General features: G+C 41.3%; 1 protein-coding gene across 2 annotated transcripts; it reads right to left on the bottom strand.

Annotated features, from left to right (window-relative positions):
- Positions 1-5,938: 5,938 nt before the first annotated feature.
- On the bottom strand, positions 5,939-25,996 carry jcad (junctional cadherin 5 associated). Of its 2 annotated transcripts, XM_011618170.2 has the most exons (6): positions 25,865-25,964; positions 25,559-25,741; positions 15,112-15,603; positions 11,975-12,904; positions 8,322-11,761; positions 5,939-8,010 (listed from the first exon to the last, which is right to left on the bottom strand). In XM_011618170.2, exons 3-6 carry the CDS (start codon positions 15,450-15,452, stop codon positions 7,976-7,978), a joined length of 4,746 nt encoding a protein of 1,581 aa, XP_011616472.1. In that variant the 5' UTR covers positions 15,453-15,603; positions 25,559-25,741; positions 25,865-25,964; the 3' UTR covers positions 5,939-7,975. The 2 variants fall into 2 exon arrangements, with proteins under 2 accessions (XP_011616472.1, XP_011616473.1); XM_011618171.2 differs by lacking the exon at positions 25,559-25,741 and having other exon boundaries at positions 25,865-25,996.
- Between the last annotated feature and the right edge of the window lie 227 nt (positions 25,997-26,223).

The raw sequence follows: 26,223 nt of genomic DNA on the forward strand, positions 1-26,223 counted from the left end.
AAGGGGCAAAATGTGATTGCAGCACATTTTTTTATATGATCATGTTACATTTACCTTTGTTTTGAGAAAAAAGTGTTTCCTGACCCAAAGTAACATTATCTCCACGAGCAAACGTCAATAAACTCAAAATGTGATCGCAGCACAAGTTTTCATATGATCATGTTAAATTTACCTTTGTTTTGAGAAAAAAGTGTTTCCTGAGCCAAAGTGATGTTTTCTCCACGAGCAAACATCACTAAAGTCAAAATGTGATTGCGGCATATGTTTTCATATGATGATATTGCATTTACCTTTGTTTTGAGAAAAAAGTGTTTCCTGACCCAAAGTAACGTTATCTCCACGAGTAAACGTCAATTAAGTCAAAAGGTGATTGCAGCAAAAGTCTTCACATGATCATGTTGCATTTACCTTTGTTTTGAGAAAAAAGTGTTTCGTGACCCAAAATGATACTTTCTCCACGAGCAAACGTCAATAAACTCAAAATGTGATCGCAGTGTAAGTTTTCATATGATCATGTTACATTTACCTTTGTTTTGAGAAAAAAAGTGTTTCCTGACCCAAAGTGATGTTTTCTCCACGAGCAAACGTCACTAAAGTCAAAATGTGATTGCAGCGTAAGTTTTCATATGATCATGTTGCATTTACCTTGGTTTTGAGAAAAAAGTGTTTCCTGAGCCCAACTGACACTTTTTCAACGAGCAAACGTCAATTAAGTCAAAAGGTGATTGCAGCAAAAGTCTTCACATGGTCATGTTGCATTTACCTGTGTTTTGAGAAAAAAGTGTTTCCTGACCTAAAGTGACGCTTTCTCCACGAGCAAACGTCAGAAGAGTCAAAATGTGATTGCAGTGTAAGTTTTCATATGATCATGCTGCATTTACCTTTGTTTTGAGAAAAATGTGTATCCTGACCCAAAGTGATGTTTTCTCCACAAGCAAACATCAATAAACTCAAAATGTGATCACAGCACAAGTTTTCATATAATCATGCTACATTTACCTTAGTTTTGAGAAAACAGTGTTTTCTGACCCAAAGTGATGTTTTCTCCACGAGCAAACATCACTAAAGTCAAAATGTGATTGCGGCATATGTTTTCATATGATCATGTTGCATTTACCTTTGTTTTGAGAAAAAAGTGTTTCCTGAGCCAAACTGACACTTTTTCCACGAGCAAACGTCTGAAGGGTCAAAATGTGATTGCAGCACATTTTTTTATATGATCATGTTACATTTACCTTTGTTTTGAGAAAAAAGTGTTTTCTGACCCAAGGTGATGTTTTCTCCACGAGCAAACATCACTAAAATCAAAATGTGATTGCGGCATATGTTTTCATATGATGATATTGCATTTACCTTTGTTTTGAGAAAAAAGTGTTTCCTGACCCAAAGTAACGTTATCTCCACGAGCAAACGTCAATAAACTCAAAATGTGATCGCAGCACAAGTTTTCATATGATCATGTTAAATTTACCTTTGTTTTGAGAAAAAAGTGTTTCCTGAGCCAAAGTGATGTTTTCTCCACGAGCAAACATCACTAAAGTCAAAATGTGATTGCGGCATATGTTTTCATATGATGATATTGCATTTACCTTTGTTTTGAGAAAAAAGTGTTTCCTGACCCAAAGTAACGTTATCTCCACGAGCAAACGTCAATAAACTCAAAATGTGATTGCAGCGTAAGTTTTCATATGATCATGTTGCATTTACCTTTGTTTTGAGAAAAAAGTGTTTCCTGACCCAAAGTAACGTTATCTCCACGAGCAAACGTCAATAAAGTCAAAATGTGATTGCAGCATATGTTTTCATATGATAATATTGCATTTCCCTTTGTTTTGAGAAAAAAGTGTTTCCTGAGCCCAACTGACACTTTTCAACGAGCAAACCTCAGATGGGTCAAAATGTGATGGCAGCACAAGTTTTAATATGATCATGTTACATTTACCTTTGTTTTGAGAAAAAATTGTATCCTGACCCAAAGTGACGTTATCTCCACGAGCAAACGTCAATAAAGTCAAAATGTGATTGCAGCATATGTTTTCATATGATAATATTGCATTAACCTTTTTTTTTTGAGAAAAAAGTGTTTCGTGAACCAAAGTGACGTTATCTCCACGAGCAAACGTCAATAAAGTCAAAATGTGATTGCAGCATATGTTTTCATATGATCATGTTAAATTTACCTTTGTTTTGAGAAAAAAGTGTTTCCTGAGCCAAAGTGATGTTTTCTCCACGAGCAAACATCACTAAAGTCAAAATGTGATTGCGGCATATGTTTTCATATGATGATATTGCATTTACCTTTGTTTTGAGAAAAAAGTGTTTCCTGACCCAAAGTAACGTTATCTCCACGAGCAAACGTCAATAAACTCAAAATGTGATCGCAGCACAAGTTTTCATATGATCATGCTACATTTACCTTTGTTTTGAGAAAAAAGTGTTTCCTGACCCAAAGTGACACTTTTTCCACGAGCAAACGTCAATAAACTCAAAATGTGAGCGCAGCACAAGTTTTCATATGATCATGTTACATTTACCTTTGTTTGAGAAAAAAAGTGTTTCCTGACCCAAAGTGATGTTTTCTCCACGAGCAAACGTCACTAAAGTCAAAATGTGATTGCAGCGTAAGTTTTCATATGATCATGTTGCATTTACCTTGGTTTTGAGAAAAAACTGTTTCCTGACCTAAAGTGATGTTTTCTCCACGAGCAAACGTCAGAAGAGTCAAAATGTGATTGCAGCGTAAGTTTTCATATGATCATGTTGCATTTACCTTGGTTTTGAAAAAAAAGTGTTTCCTGACCCAAAGTGATGTTTTCACCACGAGCAAACGTCAATAAAGTCAAAATGTGATTGCAGCATATGTTTTAATATGATCATGTTACATTTACCTTTGTTTTGAGAAAAAAGTGTTTCCTGACCCAAAGTGACGTTATCTCCACGAGCAAACATCAATAAAGTCAAAAGGTGATTGCAGCACAAGTTTTCATATGATCATGTTGCATTAACTTTTGTTTTGAGAAAAAAGTGTTTCTAGAGTCAAACTGACACTTTTTCCACGAGCAAACGTCAGAAGGGTCAAAATGTGATTGCAGCATTATTTTTCATATGATCATGTTGCATTCACTGTGTGATTGCAGCACAAGTTTTCATCTGATAGGGTGACATGATAGGGCTCAACTGGCAGGGCAAGGACTTTGACAACCAGGGCCCCCAGCTCTGAAACAATGCCACAACACTGACACCAGGTAAGGTCTCAGGCTCAAGTTCTCCCCAATAAATGTCTGACCACACCCCCTGTTCTGGAGAGGATGTTGCACTCATCAGCATTTGTCCTTTCACACCTCGTTGTAGAATAGAGCAGTTCAGTTTCATTCCATTAGGAAATTGCACCACAAGACCTTTGTGTCCGCACAGAATAGCTGTTCCTGTCCTCACAAGGAGATCTCGCCCCAACAGGTTGATAGGGCAATGTGGTGAAATCACAGTCTGTCTGGCAAAAGGAGATCTCGCCCCAACAGGTTGATAGGGCAATGTGGTGAAATCACAGTCTGTCTGGCAAAACGAGTCACTAATGGCACAGAAAACGGCAGTCTCTCTGGTCTCCCTGAGAACCCCACGAGCTCGACGGTGTCAGATGAGATCAGCTCTGGTGATAAATTCCATGAGATAGTGGAAAAGTGGGCTCCTGAATCAGCCAGAAAGAATGTCAATGCAACTCATTGTAGGGCCAGTTTCCCATTGGGAATTGGCCGTGTGGAGCAACCTCAGTATTTGGAGCACGATATTGAGGTCTCCCCCTTTGCACTTTCTTTCCAAAATAGAAGTGACCGCATCAGGATCATATGAAAACTAATATTGAATTCACATTTTGACTTCATTGATGTTTGCTCATTGAGGAAACGTGAGTTTGTGAGTGGATGTCCTTTATTCTGCATCCACCAGACAATACTAAATGGCGCGTCGAACAGTGCATCAAATCAAGGGCTAACCACGCCCATCACCCCATGCATCACCTGGGTGTGAGATACACCCCTATGTGTCTGCCACACAATCACATTTTGACTCTTTTGACGTTTGCTCGTTGAGAAAACATCAGTTCGAGGATGAATGCACTTTTTTTCAAAACAGAAGTGAATGCATCATGATGATCTGAAAACTAATGTTGCACTCTCATTTTGACTTTTTTGATGTTTGCTCGTCGAAAACGTCAGTTTGGGCATGGATGCACTTTATTACCAAAACAGAAGTGATTGCATCAGGACCATATGCAAAGTGATATATAAGTCCCTGTATTGCGTTTTTCTGTATTTTACACAATGACAGGAGTAACAACAACATTTTACCTCACCTCAGCAACACCTCCTTCGGATTGAGAAGAGTGGCGCGAATACAAAGGAAGTAACGCTGCTGAAAACTAGCGTCAAAATAAAAGACAACTAACAATATAACCTCCCCTACAAATATAAGAAGCCATTCAAAACGGAATGTACAATGAAAATACAATAAAACAATTGGATTTTGGTGGATTGTGCACCTACTACATGTACACATGAGTGTACACAATTACACTTACATGATGTAAGACACCAGCTACATTGTGTCTGACAAACTAGATGAGAGCAAAAGTGAACTGCAGCTGCAATACCTAATTATTATAGGTGAAGAAATCAAAGTGGTCACTTTGAAACATGGCACCACACTAGCACACACTGGTCAACAGGAAGGACAAAATACCCAGGCACCAACAGAGTCACATGATATATGCTGTCCAGCACAGTCACAAATGTATACATCTGTAAATTGGTGAGACTAACCAGAGTGAACACGTGGACCCACATCTACTCAAAAGAGGAGAAGCAGTTGCCAGCCACCTACAATGCTGTCCTGCTAACCCTCCCCAGAAAGTTTCACAGTCGTTCAGACTCATCATCACACCATGACTGGGATGACCCACAACTCTTGCAAATTCCCACCAATGACCACTAACGGAGGGCACTCTGTAAACAAAGCCAGTACGTATAACTCTGGCATTAGTTCATTTAGAACAAAAGCCTTTTGCATAAGCGGTAAACTGTCTTTGAAAAACGAAATGAAGTCCACTTGAATTTTCTTAAACCGCCATTTCTCTTTCAAGGATCTTCCTTCCTTGTATGAGGAAGTCAACTGACCCATTGGATTAATCACACATACTGTTTGAGTTATAGTGACTTAAGGACAGCAGTGCTGCTTGTGGCTCACTTTTATACTCAGATACAGAATTAATACATTTGTACTTTACACTGAATGTACCTTTTTTTTTTAATCACGTACTAACATATACATGTCATCATAGCCAAAAAAGAGAGACAAATAAAGATGGTACATATATGCATCCTGCAATCTCCAGCCTTGTACACCTTTACATAGGACATTCCAGTAGACTTTTACTGTATTCAATAGTTTAGTGGAGGGCATTTCACAACTAAAAAGCCATCACACACCCAACAAGTAAAAGAGAATAGATACAGCTTATAATGTATGCTGAAGTCCGTTACCAAGGTATTCAAAGAGGTGGAGGTAAACAGTCGTGTCTTCCACTGATACAGAAAGAGTGGAGATGCTACTTGGTTATTGTGCGCCATGATGCAAGTTGATCATATGCTGCAATAGACCAGTGACATTGTCTCTCTACAAAATTTGAAAATAAATAAAGTAAAAAAAATATTACCAAATTAACCAATCAATCAATTTCAGCAATAATCAAAATTTTAACACAACCTTTTCAATTTTAAGAATATACTTATGTTGCTAATGGAGAATCATATATGGAGTAGTAGATGCATTCCTGCTTCCTGTGAATTGGAGCTTCTTTGTTGTATATTATTAAACACTGCATTGCACGACTGTTCAGCCTTATTTTAAAAATAATATTATTCTTGAATATGAAGTAACAAACACATTTCATGCAAAGACTTTTATTTATGAATAGTCTGTAATACTGTACAGGAGCAGACACTTGTCTGTTTCTGACCATGTCGACGATCATTAGTAATATTCTGCAGACAAACATTGTTCCTTCACCAACTGTTCCCTTTTCACAATAATTCTGTTTTTAAATATGTTGCTTATATTTTGAAAATAAAATATACATTATATGAAAAATAACATTGTTATTGGATAGACTATTTTGTACCAAATGCAACTATATGCAAATACACCTATGCTCTGTGATTTACACATTTCATGCACACAAAAGTGAAGAAACAGTGCTGCCATAAAAAGCTGTACATAAAGTCAGTATGAAAATAGAAAATATCAAAGCAACATGTGCAAGAGTCTATATCATGTTACAAATAACTTGAAGTACAAAAAAAATCTACAAGAACAACCAGATAAAAATTTTCCTGGAACATGGAGGTACTGTACAATTACTGAGCTTGTAACAGGACAGAAATGAAAACTGGTGTAATGAACTCCAGTCACTTCAATCTACCACCAGATCCAACCAAAAAAACGCAAATAGAGATGGATCAACAACTGACAGCCACCTGCAAGGTTTAGCTTTAAATGTACTCAACCTAGGAAATGTAGAGGTCCAATGCATAGCATAAAGTTTAGTTTGGTATAGTTTTTTTTACTTGCCATATTGCTTTCTCATAAATGACGCAAGTGTAAACCAATTCCCACAACCTAGTGTCAATATTAAACTATTGAACACATTTAGATATTGCAATTACTATCCTAAGAGCAAAGTTCTGAACAACATTAAGCATTGTCAGCTAATACTTTATTGTTATCATTATTATTGCCACAATAACTCTTTTCACAAAATTTAAAATTAATTTTCCAGAACAATATGTGATGTATTACGCACAAACAAAATCCCGTACAAAACCAGTGTGAAGGAGGCACACTGCATTCAGTTTACTGTAGCTATATCTGTCTTATCCACAATCACACATAAACATATGTGAACACAGTAAAACAGCAGATATGTACTTCTGTTAATGGCAGAAAACAAATTTTCTACAGTATGATAGTGAGGAAAACATCACTCAGACATTCAGACTCGGGTTGATCGCTGATGATGGGATTGATGGTGCAGGAGAACCATGGGGACAGGAGAACATGAATCATTCCAACTGTAGTCGAAGAGATAGTTTGAAGAGATTATCAGGTAGCACAAAGCCTATAATCTCAGAAGTGCAAAGCAAACAAGTACCAACGAATGGAGCTTTGAATCATGATGTATAACCACAGTCAGCTCCTCAAAGTGAGACAAACTGCTGGAATCATATCACAAATATCTTATCTTAGTATATATTATAATAGCTATATTGCTCTTGAGATAAACAATTCAAGGACCACAGTGTTTGTCATTGCAATCCAGTCTCTCTGAATACATTCTCTTTTAAACCAGTATAAGAATAAAGACAATTATTATTAGTCATACACCCATACACTAAACTTCCAAAAATCTAGCATTTTCTATAATATGTAAGAAAATATACAGTACTTTCCAGTACTTAAATGTTTTAAATGATTTTTTTTTGTGTTCTTAATAAAATCCTATGTACATTTGGTGTAGATTAATACTGATTGTTATGCAATACTGTTGACTTTTTCTTTTACAATTCTTTTGTTGATCAAAACTTACATTCATGTATCAACACTCAAGTTCCAGAAGGAGCCTGAGAGCAGACAAGCATAATGACATGCAAGATTTTTAAACCTAAAGCAATAATAGAGAAATGAACTGAGAGGTGAGAAAAATGAAAAGACAATTCCAAGGAAGCCTGGAGTATTGGCACTGGCAGCACCATTATCTGACTGCAAAATGCCCTTGCAGCACTGGCACAGTCAGTTGGAAGTGGAATCACGATAGTGGGGTCACTGCAGACACAGCTGTGAAGTGAGATCAAAGCCTTTTGTTGTTGGAAAAGATATTAGAGTCAGAAAAATGGGGTTTGCATGGTGATTTAGGCTGTGTCGGAGGTCACACTTGCTCCACTCGCGTGGGGTCGTAGGAGTCTAATGAGAAGGGAGTGAAAGGAAAAAGAATAAAAACAGGTTTATTTTGTTTATTTGCCCCCATAAGGTGAAAACTGTAGGTATTACTCAGAGATGGAACCATGATCATGTCTGCAGAGCCTTCTGCTCAGTGTGTCATAACACAAAAACATTTTGTGTCGCAATACATTTTGTATTGCAAGAGCCAATAAAAAAACTATTCTCTTAAAGAAAGAAGCATTATTTCCATGATTTTAACAAAGTCCTATTTAAACACATCAAATCTCACATAACATGTTCCCTAGATTTGCATATTTGGACTGTACACCCACCTGAGACAGAGTGCACTTCCTCATCGTCCATACTGGAGGGGCTGCAGGTGGACATGCTGGTACGGAGAGGCAGTGTTATTTCTCTCTTTGGAACACTGAGAGGTTTTGGAAGCAGTGGAGGCTTTTGGAGTTTGGTACGTTGCCTTGGTTTGGGCGTTATTTCTCTATCAACACCCTTAACTCCATGGACCTTTGATGTTTTCTTTTCCTCCTTCTTCAAAGGCTTTACTTTGTCATCTTCCGCCAGACTGAGCTCTAAGACTGCTCCTTTTGACTTAAAGTTGACATCTCCTTTTGCACTTTCATTTTCTGATTTTATTGCCATCATGTCTTTAATCTCGTTGGTCTTCTCTTCTTTTCTTTGCCATTTCCCATCAGTCTCTTTAGTTGTTTCTTTTGATGTGCAGGCGACATCAGGGTATCCCACAGGACGCTCTTTTTCATTCATCTCCCCCTTCTTTTCTCTCTCCAGTTCAGCCTTTCCATCATCTGCAGCCTCTAATTTCTGTTTTGGTATGTCACTTGGGTTTTTCTCACTCTCCTTTTTCTCAGATTGGGAACCTTTGAGGCTGAGCTGTCTTATTCTGGACACTGAGCCCAACTCTTTCAGACGGGCTGTTCTGTCTGTAGCTGACCTGCCTAGAGATGCAGCCAAGCAGTTTATCTTATATTGTAGTGATTTGGTGGCCTTACAGGCTCCATTTTGGCCCCTCTTCTCACCCGTGCACATGCCAAGCACTTGCTTTTCATTAGGGGTGACAGGTAGGGAAAGGGGAAGCTTGCTGGGTGGAAACTCAGGCAGGTCCAGTACCAGCATGGACTGAAACTCAATATCTAGGTTCTTTTTGCCTTCATTATCATCACTGTGCTTTTGTATGACTTCTTCACAGTTCCCCTCAGTCCCATTTACCTCTTTGATTGTTGCTTCCACATTAAGAACATCTTCTTTTACTTTTTTACCCTCTTCTATCAGCTTCTCTGTCTCCTCAGGTGGATTTCTGAGTTTGTCACTTACAGTGGCATCTTCTTCATCGTCATCATGCTTTCTCTCTGACTGCTTCCCTCCCACACCCAAGGCTTCTACTGGGACAGATATACCCAGGATTCTGGCAGCCCTTTGCTCAATAGATTCATTTTCAGGAATACCCTTTGCACACTTGACTTCATACAGATTGCTGAGGTCCTGGGCAGATAAAGAATTTGCTTTCTCCAAAATCAGTAGGTTCTGCAGGTGCTTATCTGCTATGGTTGACTCAATCTTATATATTGGAGGCTCAGAAATGGTGGATCTCACATCATTATCATTTGTCTTAAAAACAAACGAGACTTCTCTTCTTCTTTGTGTGATAATTGAAGAAATATGTTTTTTACATGTGTTGTCACTGTCACTTCGACAAATCCTTAAATTCACATGACCACTGGATGGGACATCACTGTCTGACTTAGCATTTCTTTTAGTCTGTAGCCTATCTGGAAGATCTTTATCGGAATTGTCTTTGAGGCCACCACTACTTTGGACTTGTGCTGTTCTGTTCTCCCATAGCTCCTGTACAGACTCACTAAGCTTGTTCAAATCTAGCGGAGATGGAACTGAAAGTGAGCGCTTAATAGGTTCTCCCGGGCCACCAGGAGTTTCTGTGTAGACTGTTAACCCTACATCCCTAAGCAAAGACTCTTGAAGGACTGGGATGTCCTGTCTATAGAGCTGATTGGACCCATTTTGAGGAGAATGCAAAGGCAAGAGGCAGCTATCACTGACACATTGGTTTGTGGGCAGGGACAGTTCATTTGCTGGTGGGAGGCTGGTAGTTTGTATCTTTGAGAAAACAATCTCCCTGTCCATAAAAGCCAGATCAGTAGTAGAAGCAAATGACTTTGATCTGACTTTTTCTTCACTGGATTTGTCTGTGTGCATTGGAGGAAGGCTAATTGCTTCCCTGTCCAAATCTAGACCAACAGTGAAATTAGCTAATTTAAACTGTTGAAATCTATCATTCAGCCCATTTAATCCATCATGGTGTTTAGCAACATTGGGTCTCTTACTGATTGTGTCTTCCATTTCTTTGTTAATACTCTCTAGTTCACCAATGGCATCAAAGGGCCGTCGGTTAACAGGCTTCAAAAGAAATTGACCAAAGGCCACTTGCTCTACACTCTCTTGAGTTTGGGTCTTAGAAGGGGATGATGGGAATTGGGTTAATGACAGTTGTGTTGGGCTGAGACTAAGACGAGAAAAGGCGCTATTACTAGAAAGCTGGAGGTTTTTCTGTCCCGCCATAGGATAACCATAAGAATGGCAATATTCTGTACTCAGGTCACTCTCTGTGGTTTTGCCCGATACAGACTGAACAGGTTCTTGTCCGTGTGGAGGTGGACTTTGGGATTCAGGGCTTTTCAGAACTGTTAAAGGTGAACCCGTCTGGGTTTCCTGGTTACGATACTGGTTTCCAGGCCAGGACGCAGTATAGCAGATTTCTTTTTCGTCATTGGCTTGAAGTATCCAAGCATCTATTATCTCCTTTCTTAAAGGAGCCCTCTTGTAGTTCTTCAGTGATGATGTGCTGCTGGTGTGAAAGCGAGCGTAGTGAGATTTCATGGGCATCTCATTCACAGATTTACTCCTTATATTAAGGCTCTCTTTGAGGCCCACAGCAAATGTGTCCGTGGTGACAGTCAGGCCTTGTATAGTCTCATTGTTATTCTGATCTGCTGCTAGGTCTTTGTTGACGTTAGTAGAGGTGTGAACAGGTACAGACACAAGGCAGAAGATGGTCTCACTAACTCTTCTCTTGGTGTTGCTGTTGTTCTCTGTCCCTGAATCTGGGACAATTTTCTTCACTTGGGTGATGGTTTCTGCAAAGACATGATCTAAGCTAGTTCCCTGTTGGGAACAAATCCTTGTGAGTGGTACCTGGAAGGCAGATGAGGGAGATGAAGGAGGACGGCATTTTTTGGGATATCTGTTGTTGCAGTTTTGGTCAATTGCTTGGAAATTATCAACAGTCTCATTGTGCAAATCACTGTGCCACCTGTTACTGTCATTGTCTAAGTTGGTAGAACAAGTCTGATTAGCATCAGCAGCCAGTTTGGCAGTGATGGAAGGCGCCAATGGTGGGGGCAAAAAGGCACTGTTGATGGTTGACGGTTCTGACACAGTGACACTGGGAAGCTCATTGCAAATATGGCGGATCTTGTCAGCATCCGTCAAAGAGTTGCCACCGAGGGCTGATGAAATATGACGAATGCGTGGGTCATCAAAGGGAATATACTGGATTCCCCCACCATGGTGCTCCTGGGATGTATATACCGGGTAAAGTTGCTTCTGGCCAGACATGTTTCTTTCTCTTTGCAAATCTGGCCAGAAGCCAACTGGATGCCTCGTGATCCAGTGGGAACCATCTGGAGCCATGTGGATTTGCTGGTATACACCCCCTTTATACCTGAAGGATTAATATTACATTCAATGCAAGTGAAATCAACAAGGTCAAAAAGAGTGAGAAAGCATAAAAAACAACAGAGATATACGTTTCATCCATAAATAACTTACAAATAATTTCATTATGAAAAACTTATGACCTCCACTTTGAAATAAAAAATAGACAATAAATTGCTTTCAGTTTTGGAGTTTAAGTAATGCAAAAAGAAAAACGTACCTATAATCAACAGGAATTTCACCAAAACCCCGGTGTCCACCTCCCATAACAGGTGCTCTTTTATAGGATGGTGGAGGGATGTATCCAGGAGGTCCAGAGTCCTGTGCAAAATAGTCCAATTGTGCTTCACATGTCCTCGATATTGGTATTGGTGTTCTTTCCCTGGCCTGGGGAATAACTGAGTCTCTCCCAGACAACACTTCACAGCTTCCCCTAATCTGCTGGTGCATCTCATAAGATGGAGGTCTGGGGGGTCGAGTGAAGCGGGGCTTTGGTGTTACTGAGAGCTGAGTGGCACTAGCTGGCCTCCCATTCTCTGGCCAATGTGGTGCCCTATAAAAATCATGGTGTGTCAGTGGGTGGCCATTAATCCGCCTGTACAAACCTTGACCAGGTGAGGCTATGTCCACATAATGCAGGCTCTCGGGTTGCAGCATCCTGGGCAAAGATTGGGATTTAACTTTGGTCCTGGGGTGAATGATAACGCCCTCTGGTGTTCTGACATGGAGTCGCTGTTTCTCCTGTGTCCATCGCTCTCCCTCACTTTGTGACAGCTGACGACCAAAGTTAACAGCGGGTCGCCAGTTGTCATTCCCTAGACTCTGGCATTTCCTCTCGGTCACCATTCTCCACTGCTGAAGAGCAGCTTCCCTTTCTCCAGAGTGTAGCTCTTTTTTGGAGGGGGCTTGACCTTGGATTTGGGCTGTCCAGTGCCTCCTCTCATGAGCTCCCCTTTGATGTTCAATTTCAGACATCTCTTGGCCTCTAGCTTGTTGAGACCCATTTGGCCTACAGTAATCCCCCTGCCTTCCACAATGGGACTCTCTAAAATCAGTGTAGTCCAGTAGCACTGTGAAGTCCTGACCTTTCCTTCTCCAGTAAGAGACATCCTTTGCCTGTGACTGCAGACCTTTGGTGCCATCGCAGACCCTGTGAAAATACAGAAATATATTGTCACCATTAGAGAGTGTTTCCTCATTGTTGTTAGCGACACATTACCGGTAATGCTAATTGTTAGTCAATGCATGGTGACACCTGATAAGGAAGATCTATATAATTCTGTAGAGAACAGGCCACACAAATGAGAGCCAATAAGAGCCCATATTATACAGTATAATATACAGTCAAACAATCATGAGAACAAAGAAAATAATGAAAGCTTTTTTAAAAGGTCAGAAGAAATTCTCTTGATGAAATGTCCCTGCATTTCAATTTCACACAATATATGAGTAAATGAACAAATTTATTTGCTCATTTGCAATTAAATGAAATTTTAATGAAATTTAATTCAATTAAAATTGGTGGGATGATGAAGCCAAGATCCCGACCCTCTTTAGTTTACAATACAAAACTATACCTAGAATTAGGAATATATGAATATATTCAATAGTTTACACAACACAGTGACTATAGAAAAATCTTAACTTCTTTACATTCATACATGCTTTTAGAAAATGTACGAGCAACATAGGTGACACTGTAAAATTGTTTAAACACATTACAATCAAACGATGTGAATGAATATTCGGTGTGTACATATTAAAAAACATGTGTGAGTGATGCATCACTAGATGGCGACAGACGATCATGAAAATGACAAGAACGCGTAGGATCTCCTCTTCAATGGAACGTGAACACGTTACACAATGACATTGTGAGTGTTTGTCCTTCAGGAGAGATCAACAATACGTCATTAGCACAAATCCATCATTATATAGTTCTACAAATCCAGTCTTTGTATCTGTATGAAAATGTGCTTTGTTGTTTGTTTGGTTGTTGTTTTTAACCAATCACATGCAGTGAAAGACAAAAAATGGGTTTCTGCATGCTCCCTGATCATTTTATTCTATTTGTGGAGTGACTGAGTGAGTGACAACGCAAACAAGACGCAAGCACATGTGTACACCCCCGAGGCCAAGGCCACTGAGTGTCCTTGACATTTCAATCCATGAGCATCACTAGCTACAGAAGAGGAAGGAGGCTAGCCTTGTCATTGTGCTAAATTTGAGGACATCTCATGTAAGATGAGTTGCCATCATTAGTCTAATTGGATTTTAGAAGCAGTGCCTAATGGGAGAACTGTGATAGGCTCGTTCATTATTTAAACTAAAGCTGCCAGACAAAATGGATTTGGATGAGGGAAAAACGAGGGATGAACAAACAACCGACTAAAATTGCAGAACATATGTCTCAGCAAAACCCCTCATTCCCAACAGAATGCCCTGATACTACTGGCAGAGCTGTGACATTAAAATGAGGATTACTGGAGAAAAATGAAATAAAAAACACGCTTGAAATCACTGACATTATTCAAGGTCATCTGATTATTTTCAGACGCTCTGTCACTGACTTCTGGCAAACAGGATTAGTGTAAAGAAAAAAGAAAGTCAGCAAAACAAAATAAAAGGAAAAAGGCCACCTAATTGTGTGGACATAAGAACAGCTGTATTGACTTTGTCTCAGTGACAGCACACTAACCCTCTGAACTGCTGCAAACAGGGAGAATAAATAATTCTATTTTCAGGACACAACACAATGACTACAGCCTGACTATATTTCTGATAGTATCATATGTTACAACCCACCTTAAATCATCAGGGGATCGGTTGCATAATTCCAGACAGAGCTAAATATAGCCTTTCTCCATATACATATTTTAATAATCCCTACATGAGCCCTGTTTTATTGATGCACCACATATTATACTGTAGGGGCAGTTAAAAGCATAAGTCTGTGCATGCCCCAGTGGCTACAACTAAAAAAAAAACCCACATATTACATCAGCAAGAGCTCAGACCATATCACCTATTTATGAAAAAGCTGTTTAATATACGGCCCCAATAATTAATTTCAAATGTTTGCATGTCCTCAAAATGACAAAACGTATTAAAGAGCATTCTTCCTCTCCATGTTTCTGGACTGTAGACATGTCGTAAAATGGGAGCACCAAGGGAAAACCCACACAGGAATGTATGAAGCATCTAACTTTGACTGAAAAGATTGTGGATGAAAAGAGAGATGAAAAATGAAGTTATACATAAGGGCAAAGCTAATTCGCCTGAAAATTAATTTCATTAATCCTCATCAACACAGCACCCTTGCAATGATGGAGGAGCGGATTTGGATTTATGTCTTACCCGCTGTCTGAGGTCAGTGAGTGGGTGTCGGTCCGGCTCCCGCCCTCTTGTCTGAACTGACTCCTGTCCCTGGGTACATTATTGTTGTTATTAGGACAGTGGTACACATGTGGCTGCTTGGTTCCACCACTGTTTCCATAGGGACCTTGTTCATAGCCATTCACTGTCCTGGAGCTGGGCACAATTTCCAAGATTTCATGGTGTTTGTTATAGGATGGCTGAGATGATGAGGGAGCCTGGTGGGACAAGGATGTGGGGGCAGGGGTAGAGGTGGTGGAGGAGGTGGTGTGCTTGGGCACTTTGTATCCATGAGAGATGAGGAGGTCCTCCACACTGTACATGGTTGCATTTGTTTATGCTGGTGTTTTACTTTTGTCTGTCTCCGCTGGCTGATGTTTTCAGGAGAGGAAGGTAGGTCAGTTGTCAAGGCCTCTCTTCTCCTCTACATGCAGCGGCAGGATCACTGGCACAGCAGCACAACTGAGGCCATCACTGGAAAAGAAAACAGAGAGCGCAGTATATAATGAAGTGAAAAAGGTGACCGCAAAAGTATCATCCATGGTATCCACGTCCACTTTCTCTCATGGGTCTTAACCTCTACAGCCATTTTATAGGATGGAATAAAAGAAGAAAAAAAAAGAACATAATTTCTGAGCCATCACCACAAAACCGAACTCCGATCGACTTGTCAGTAGTCAGTCCTTGCAATAAATCTCTAACCCTAAACCCGTCCCTGGCAGAAGGGAGGAGGTAAGCAGATCATTGTTGATTACTGCTGCTGCTGCTGCAGAAAAATATTGTTCACAATATTCTCCCTATGGACCTCAACACAGTTCCGCCGGAAGCTATCCCCACTTGTGTGTGCCATTGTGACAACTTGGGTATTGGATTCCTTTCCTCTCACCTCCAGATCCTTTTTTTTTTTCAACTTCAGTATTTTCTGGTGACAGGAAGAGAACAGATTTGCTTATCTATAGCATGTTAAATAAAATCTATTTTTTGTGAATTGAATATATTTTACATGATTTTACTGCATGTTCTAAGGGCCCTGCCTAGGCACACACTCAAAAAAAACTCATTGAGTAGTAGGAAGGGTCATAGTGTGCAGTTCACAAAAACACCATATGGACATGCTAAGAAAATCCAAACTGTGGAGAAGGGGTCATTTGTCAGGTTATTTTCTCACCACATCTGTAGCAAGATGACGGCATAACAAAGTACTAAAACATTTTAAACAAGTGTGTTCCAGAGACTCGATAATAATGGCCAGGGATTTTTTTCCCAAATAATCTGGAGGAGAAGGTTTGGTCTGAGACAAATGGTAGTTGTAGAAGTGGCCCTTGACCAAGATCTTCAGAGGTGGATAAAAATAGGGGCCAAACTGAAGAAGCCATGGATGGATACGAACGGGTTTGGTTCACCAGATGTGCTGACTGTGGGAACATACAGGGTCTCCAACGATCCCTTAAACCCCTTCACTCCTATATATTTTTCTAAGGCGTCATTGCTAATTTATAAATCCAAGACCACCACATGTCTTTTAGATCCCATCCCAACACACCTGTTGAAGGATGTTTTACCAACGATAGGCAGATATATCCTAGACCAGATCAATTGTTCTTCAGTGACAGGTTATGCACCCCGGTCCTACAAGGTGGCAGTGATTAAGCCGTTGCTTAAAAAAGCCATCACTGGATCCGGACGTACTAGGAAATTATAGGCTGATATCCAACCTTCCTTTTATATCTAAAATTCTTGAGAAGGTGGTGGTGATTCAGTTACTGGAGCACCTTCAGAGAAACAGCCTGTTTGAGATGTTTCAGTCAGGCTTTAGAGCTCATCACAGCACAGAAACAGCACTTATTAAAGTTACTAATGATCTTTTTATAGCTTCAAATCATGGACTGGTTTCTATGCTGGTTCTGCTGGACCTCAATGCTGCTTTTGATACAGTTGATCACAGCATCCTGTTACATAGACTGGAACATATGATTGGGATTAAAGGGACCGCACTAGACTGGTTTAGATTCATCAGATAGATTCATCAGATAGATACCAGTTTGCTCATGTCCATGGCGTTCCCTCTTCATACAGTAGGGTTAGCCATGGAGATCCACAAGGTTCTGTTCTTGGACCAATCCTTTTCACCCTGTACATGCTTCCCTTAGGAAACATTATTTGGCAGCATGGGATAAATTTTCATTGTTATGCCGATGACACTCAGCTATATTTATCCATGAAACCAGAGGAGACAGAGAAGTTAGTGAAGCTTCAGACTTGTCTTAAAGACATAAAGTCTTGGATGTCTTCAAATTTCCTCCTCCTTAACTCAGGAAAAACTGAGGTCATGGTGTTTGGTCCTGAACCTCTCATCGATAGATTAGATCACATGATCAGTCTAGACGGTATCTCATTAACATCTAGTCTCTCTGTGAGGAATCTTGGAGTAACTTTTGATCAAAATCTCTCCTTCAACTCACACATTAAAACAGTCTCTAGAAGTGCCTTTTTTTCACCTGAGGAACAACACAAGGATAAGGAAACCACTGACACGGCAAGACGCTGAAAAGTTAGTCCACGCATTTGTTACTTCCAGGCTGGACTATTGTAATTCTTTATTATCAGGGTGTCCAAACAACTCTTTAAGAAGCCTCCAGCTGATCCAGAATGCTGCAACTAGAGTTCTGACAGGTATTGACAAAAGAGATCACATAACTCCTGTACTGGCGTGTCTTCATTAGAATAATTTTTAAAACCCTTCTTTTGACCTACAAGGTCCTCAGAGGCCTAGCTCCATCCTACCTGGAGGAGTTAGTGAAACCTTGCCAGCCCAATAGACCGCTCCGCTCTCAGAATGCTGGTCTACTTGTGGTCCCCAGAGTCTCTAGAGGTAGAATGGGGGGCCGAGCATTTAGCTACCAGGCCCCCCTGCTGTGGAACCAGCTCCCTGTCCAGGTACGGGAGGTTGACTCCATCTCTACTTTTAAAATTAGGCTTAAAACTTTCCTCTTTGAAAAAGCTTATTGTCATTAATTTTGTAGTCCCAGTTACTATCCTAGACGGACAAATTATCATATTTAGGGGGTCGTCTAATCATTAGGTTAACATCTTAGTTATGCTGCTATAGGCCAAGGCTGCCGGGGTCCAGAAACATGATCACCTGACAGGCCTCTGTCACCCCACTGGGAAATGCTCTCCTCTCCTCTCCTCTCCTCTCCTCTCCTCTCCTTCTCATTAAGTAGACTAGTGATGCTATTTCTTGTGTAGTTTTTTCTGCTCCCCCCCCTTCCTCTGTATTCATCTACAGGTATCGCCGCCTTCAGAGCTGCATACTGACCTCCGACCCCGCTGACCCGCTCAACTTGACTCCACCAGCAGCACAATTTACTTAATATAATGTATTTCTGGATGTATTCTCTATAAGATACGTCTATTCTCTTCTCTACCTTACCTTACCTCACCTCACCTCACCTCTCCTCTCCTCTCCTCTCCTACCTATTCTATCCTCTACCTGTCCTCCCCCTTCTCTCTCTCCACCCAGCCGGCCATCAGCAGGAGGGTCCCCTACATGAGCCTGGTCCTGCTCAAGGTTTCTTCCTGTTAAAGGGAGTTTTTCCTTGCCACTGTTGCTTGTTTGGGTTTAGGCTCTGGGATTCTGTAAAGTGCCTAGAAACAATTTTGATTGTAAAAGACACTATATAAATAAAAATTGATTGACTGACTGACTGATTGCTTGATTGATTGACATGCAGCGTGAAGCATTTTCCCCATTGAACCCTGACAACGATCACAGGAACCAGCACCAAAGATCAGCACAGGAACTGATATGACGAGAGGCCCTAATATCAGTGAGGCACATTTATTTGCTGATTTACTGTATAAACTGTATAACTGTGAAACCTGATCAAGAAGTAATGCCACCAGTAATTCATTGTGTTCAATCTGTAGAAGTTGGTGAATAAGTATTTCATATATTTTACAAAATTTGCACCTTTCTGACCATTTGTCAAACCATTTCTCCCTTTATGGTTCACACTACAAAAACATGTGTAAGATGTATTCTGAGCAGAAGTATGGACATCCAAATGTATGTTTAAAAGAAGGCAAAGGACAATGCAAATCTGTAACAGTCTGAAGGACTGAGAAATTCTCCGGGTGCATCTTAGTCTGATGCCCTTGATGAAGTCATGCTTGCTGCCTTGTCAAAAGGACAGATGCTGCTGCAGCCCACACATTCAACACTGCTCACTGAAGCAAATTCCCAACAACCTAGTGGACCTTAATAAGAAATCTGCCAACACAAACGTGGGTCAGCCACTTCAAAAGTCAATCACTGCAAAATTGTAAAAAGACGGAAGCATTTTTTTTCCTTCTAAACAACAAAGCAGCATAAGCAGCTCCAACACAATGTATTCAGATGATTAGCATTTGTTTTGAGTCTTAGCATTTGTTTAGCTCTGATCTCTAACCCCAGAAATGAAAAAGGGATCATGAGTCAGTGGGACGAGTCTTTTCCCTGCTCCACTTCTTCTTGCTTCCTTTTACCTGAACACTGGGACAGCTGACTAGGTGATTAACAGGATCCAAGAGCATGAAATACCACTCTCTCTGTATGTCTGGCACTCTAATGCGATTATCTTTTTCATTTAAAACCTTAAACCTGTTAGTTGTGGAGGATTGCCTCTTGGCACTCACCCAGTTTAGTTGACTACTTCATTCCCTTTTCATTTGGCACAATCTAACGGAGAAAAGCTCACATCTCATCATGGAATCTCAACGCAAATAACCTTGCTTCATTTATGTTTGCTTTGGGAACAAGGCAGCATTCAGACACTCTTTTTTCATTAACTACATTTCAACCTGTGCTGGGCAACAGGGCAGGAATGTTCAATGCATCCCTGAATTAATGCCAGCAAAATGGAATCCAAGTGACTGTTTATCAGGACAGATTATTTGATCAAACTTCTCTTTGCGCTGTAATTTAAGGATTGACACCAGACATCTTGCTCCAGATAAAAGCAGCTGGGGGTAAATGAAGCTTCAGTAGAACTCAACCATTGACTGAATCTTCAAATGTAATTTTAAGTGATAAAAGTATTCATCAGGATTTTCTTTTCGTCAGGAAATGATATAGCAGGGAATTAATTCTAATCCCATCTGAGCCTTGAAAAATCTTCAGCCCCAATGTTGTCACCTTATGTAAAAGGTATCATATGGCCAAAAATCCATGTGTACTATCAGGATAGTTTTTTTGTGAGCATTTAACCTTCTTTAGTGCCATATGCTGTCTAATCCAGCTACACCTTTAATCTGAGGCACTTGCCCTCAGTGTTATCATAAATGAGGATTATCTACCTCATCTCTGAAAAAAAGGGAGGATTTCCTTATGTAAAGTCACCTTCTCTCATACGGTACCCCTCCCCGCCCATTCCTTCCCATGACAAGCTCAGTTTACTGCTAATGCTCTTATGCAACAGAATTACCCATTTATATCAAATAAAAACTTGGATTCGTGCCCCGGTAGACAACAATGGCTGGCTTTCATCCCCCAAAACACAACTACATTGTGTTTCGCTACAATGCTTTCCTGTGTGGAAAAAAGAAGGGTTGTTGTTATAGGCCCTTGGATCTGACAACTAGAAAAAAGGGCAGACACATTATACTTCATTTTAATGACATTGTTCATGCAGGCACGAAAATTAATGATACAGTGTGTGAATAACATATGCTGCAAAGTAAGCTAAAAATAAAGAGAAACACCAGAGAGGTGGCATTTCCATACAGACAAACCCTCTCAGAAGCCTCCACATTCTTTATAAACATCATTCTCATTAACTGCTCAGTGAAATATGTCAGACTGCAGCTTGATACAACCACGCCTTGTTTATTAAAAACAGCTTTATTTTAGCTGTGTGAAACAGGTCTCGCACTGCCGCTTAACCCTATGCCAGGCTGCTCGACCATGACAGCCTCCAGATCTACATTATGATCACATCAATGAGTTGAAGTCTACACAAAAGTGTTAAGGTCTCTGAAATATTCTGTATAGCTTCTACCTCTCATACTTGCATACATGTGAAGGCATCTTGTCACACACAAGTTATTATAGTATTTGATCAAAATACGGAAGAATTGTCTAGCCTATCCAGCTCTGCGACACCATCCCACCTTTACCATGTCCTTTATTAATTAGCTTTGTCTCTGCAACCTTCTACCTCTCATACTTGCATACACGTGAAGGCATCTTGTCACACACTGGTTATTATAGTATTTGATCAAAAATACGGAAGAATTGGCCTATCCGGCTCTGCAACACCATCCCACCTTTTCCTTGTCCTTTATTAATTAGCTTTGTCCCAGCAACCTGGGAAACACATTTCTATTCTCCATACAAAAACCAGGCAATAGAAACTCAATTGCGTCAAACTGTTGCTGATAATTACCCATCCTTGTATCATCCCAAAACATGAAAGGCTTTTTTTTGGTAATGTACAGCTACAAAGCTCAAAGCTCTAGGTGTCACAGCCCCTTTTTCCCAGTTCCCTCCTGTCCCAGTACTTTTCCACTGCCCTGCTCACACCACACCCTCTGATCACCACACCTGCTCTCAGTCACTGATCACCACACCTGCTTTCAGTCACTGATCACACACCTGCTCTCAGTCACTGATCACACACCTGCCCTCACTCATCAATCAGCTCACCTACCAGTGTATACAGTATATTCTCCAGCCTCACATTCACTCAGTGCCAGATTGTTCTTCTGCTTTCATGCGAGACTTTCCAGCGTTGTTTCCCTGCCGGATTACCCGTTACCGACCCTGCCTGCCTTGCCTGTTCCCCGGACAACCTACCTGCTTTCTGCCTCTGACTACGACTTCTGCCTCAGCGTCTGTGGTTCCTGTCTGCTCACCTGGTTTAGACTTCTCCGCCCGGCCCCGACTTCGCTGCTGCACGTCCCACTCCCCGAGCCTGCAACCCATAGACTTTGTGTGGGCCCAGAGCCTGAAAAACGGACTATTTCTTGTGTTTCCTTGTCTGCCTGAGTTCCTGTTTGCCCGTGTGTTAATAAAAGTCATTACTACGGTCCAGCTTTCCAGAGTGCTGCATTTGGGTCCAAACTGCACCCGTCACACTAGGCTAACAACAATTATAAAGGATAGTGCAATACTGTTTGCATCTTGGAAATCAGACATCAATGTTATTAATTTTTAGCAAAAATCCAAATTGCAAAGCAAAAATCTGATCTCGAACAACAACAATTAATGCAATAGCATTAATGGCAATGAAATTGAATTTTTCAGAAGGATTTAACATGTGTTGAGATGACACATGAAATGATGAATCTCCAGCAGAACAAAAGAATGTCAAGCTGCGAAGCCCTGAACCAAGATGGCGATTACCCTGCTTCCTAAAATATTCCACAAGAGCCGCATCTCGCCAGCACATTGTTCCCAGTCTCGTCAGATCTATAACAACTGACTGGAGTGGGAGTGCACTTGGCTGGTCTCTGGCCTGCATCTGCTAATACCGCACGCGCAGGAATTTTTCAAGGATGACAGCCCATCACATTCAGCAAACAGCAGCAGTCGACACTGTTTATCTATCTGACATCATTGCATCCAGCAGAGGGGCCGTCTCTCTTCCTGAGGAAGTGCGTCGCCGCAGGAGACAGACAAGAGCTGACAGTGTCGCAACTGTTTCCAATCAGGCACTCTGTGGGCTCCTGTTTGTCATCAGCAGGCCTGTTTTTAGAATAATAAACAACTAAACAGCCTGCAGTCACATTTGAGCCCACGCTGACCCCAAAAAGTACAGTGTAGGTAGATTATAACTCAGCCACATAAAGAGGATGCATTTTATCTGCCCTCAGAACATTCACTATCTATCAAGTAGGGCAGAGAGGATAAATGGACAATCATGTATTTTTTTCTAAACATCCACCTGGCACAAATCAGAGTATCTATTGTGGCACTGGCTTAATTTGCTGAAATGTAGCAATTTGCCATCATGAGTTGAAAATGAAAAGGGTAGGCAGATCGAACATGCCTTTGCCAGCACCCTCACCAAAAAACCATCACTGAGCTGAAATACAGTAGGCATCACCTGCATGCAGTTATTTTTGAGTCACGCTGGTTCTGACGACAACCAAAGTGTGTTAATTAGTGTTTGTCAAGGCCCAAGCTTCACCAGAGATGACAGTGGCATGGTTTATCAGCCAGAAACACGCTGATCAAAGTCCTAGAACACTCTAGTTAAATGCTAATCACATGGAATTTGGCACAAGCTTACATAAAAATACAAACCCCTCAAGCACAACACTTCATGGAGAAGGCTTTTATCTTTATAATTTATTAATAAATGAGATAAAAACCATCAGTGACAACATCACATTTATGTTAGCAGATGCTGCTGATTAAGATGAAATGGGTTTCTCACACAAAGGGGATAGAAAAGTGCAGAGTAAAGCCAAGAATAATCAAGGTTGTCTGAGATCAGAGCACAAAGGTGTCAGAGATCTCAAGGAAGGATGCTAATGGCAGCTGCATCCAGATGAAGAAATGAAACATGAGGCAGATTCTCCCTTTCTGACACACTAGCAACTGACGTCAGTAGCTTTCATACGTTTCTGGCTGTTCCCTCCTCCCACCTGCTTCACCTGTGACGTCATAGGAGATCCGAGGGGGATCCCTGTAGCTGGGCAAAAATGGCAAGTCCTTCTAAGGCTTCAGTACAACTGATCTGCTCTATGCATGTGGCCTGGAGGAAATCAACACAGGCATATGAGCACACACACACAGACACACAAAACATGATTACTGGAAAGGGAAAGTGTAGCCTCTGGTTAACCAGTGTTCTGCCCGCCAGGAATCCCTCCCAGGCACTCTTATCGCTGTGAAGCTCTCCAGAAAGTTGAAATGGTGTGACTCACTTCACTCCAGTTCTCTCTGACCAGCCCTTTCCTCCACTGCTTGCAGGAATTAATGGGCCGCTTCCTTTTGAACACCCACCCCACCCCCTCCTTAGGGCATCCAGCAGAGTCTGGTGATCATATGCCAGCACATGTGCAAGCAAGCTCTCCACCTCTAGCTGCTGTTCTGTTTTGTCTTTTTACACTGGTTTCCACTGAACAAAACAAGACTTATCGTCATGGCTAAACAACGATTAAAGTTTCTGTGTCTTGACTACCTGCTCAAATCAAACCTCAGAATCTGACTGAATGTGCAAGCTCAGTAAGAGTTATGTTACCTGATGTAACACAATTGACAAGTGATGATGTTAAATGCTGAAAGGTGAAGCTGTGGGATTGTGGAAAGTCTTGGTGCAAAACCTTCAACACTGTACCAATTTTGTAAACAAATGCTCTTTATGTATCTGTGTAAGGTTTTAGTCCAAAAAGTTTTTGGTCAAACTTTAATTTGAGTGAAATGTTTGTAGAAGAGCCATATTTATACTCTTTCCAGCTGTTAACTGCCTAAAAAAAAAAAAAAAAAAAAAAAAAAAAACCAAACAGTACAATGTGGAACCTGAACTCAGCAGGTGAAGCTGGCTTAATATTGCCATAGAGGTAATGACTGAAACAATTTATATCATCTAAAATTCATCCCATTCGATGGCTAAATGTGTGGCAGCACAATACATACATCCTGTTAAATATTTGTTTCACTTATTAAATATTACTCCAGTGTAAGAACTATTTCCGTGTTAAAACGTAGATCTCGGCAGACAGATGCACCAAGACGCATCCTAATCTTCATCGTGTCAGGTAATGAAGCAGCACGTGCAGGAGAATGCACGATGGGAGAAGGAGGAGTGCGTGTGCGGGACCAAACACCACCGTTCATTACCAATTATCCCGATGATGATTATCATGCAAAAAAAAAAAAAAAAGTTACAGCATGCAAACATCAAAAGGTGCATTGGAGTTCTGATCCATTCTTTCCTACACGAACTGGAACGGACCAACAGCGGGCCCGTGTGAAACGACTGACAGATGCGTCACGTTGAACCGATCCGTTTCCCCTGCTGGGTCCTTGGTAAAGTACACAAACCTACAGCCACCCACGCATCAGGTCCCAACTGGCCCCGTTCAACATGTGTCCGCTGAACGGTTCGACAGACAGAGGAGGACTGAGGATGATGATGTATTGTTTTATAACTCCAATCTGTAACTGCAGCTCTTCGCAGAGAGGAAGATGAAAGCTGAAGGTAACTTCAAAGTGAACCCGTGCTGCGTATAATCAGGGTGCAGCTCCTCCCTCATGATCTCTGGCATATTAAACTGCGTAATTTGGAGTTTGGCCTCTGAGGGCTAGAGCTAGCCCCGGCTAGCTCCATCAGCAATCTTTAACCTTCAGCTGGTTGGAGCGCGTCCGCAAACACGACGCGCATCGCACACGCGTCAACTTAAGGGATCAAATACAGGCAGCGTTCTCCCGTAGCTTCACCTTCTAATGTCGCGTCCTCGGAGAGCCAGTGTGACCGTCCGAAAGCTTGCACGGAGGAGATGGTGGAAGAAGGAAGACTTCTGATCTGGTTCGCTGGTTAAGTTTAGCTGAGCTGGAAACGTTGAAAGCGGGTAAGACGCCTCTCCCCGCCGCGGTGTGCTCCTCACAGCAACCGCTCACAGCCTGCGACAGTCGAATGTCAGAACAGTCGGAAACTCGGCTGACAGACGTACGGACGGATAGGGGTGGGAGTGGGGAGGGGGCGACACGCAGTTGGTGTGTGGACCGACCTGGAGCCGCTCTTACCTGAGAAAATCCGTCGCTGCGTCGACGCGGAGTCCGCAGCCTCATCCCCACCGCTGCTGTGACGGACTGAGCTGAGCTCTGCGAGAGAACAGCCCCTCTCCACTACAACACAGCGGGGAGGAAACATCAGCTGGACCCTGCTCAGCGTCACATTTCAACACACATGTACTTATCCTGTCTGCCTGTCTGTGAACCTCAAGGGGCCAGCCACTAACTGAATACAAGACCCATGTTATCATCATGTTTTCATAATATTGTAGTTTCAGGTCTTTCTCTGATCTGTGGGGGTCATTCTGTGAAGTACCAAAGTTTAGCTTTAATACAATTTCAACACACTATCCGAGAGAGACAGAGAGAGA

The sequence above is a fragment of the Takifugu rubripes genome, chromosome 10 (assembly GCF_901000725.2).
Source record: "Takifugu rubripes chromosome 10, fTakRub1.2, whole genome shotgun sequence".
Classification (NCBI taxonomy): Eukaryota; Metazoa; Chordata; class Actinopteri; order Tetraodontiformes; family Tetraodontidae; genus Takifugu; species Takifugu rubripes.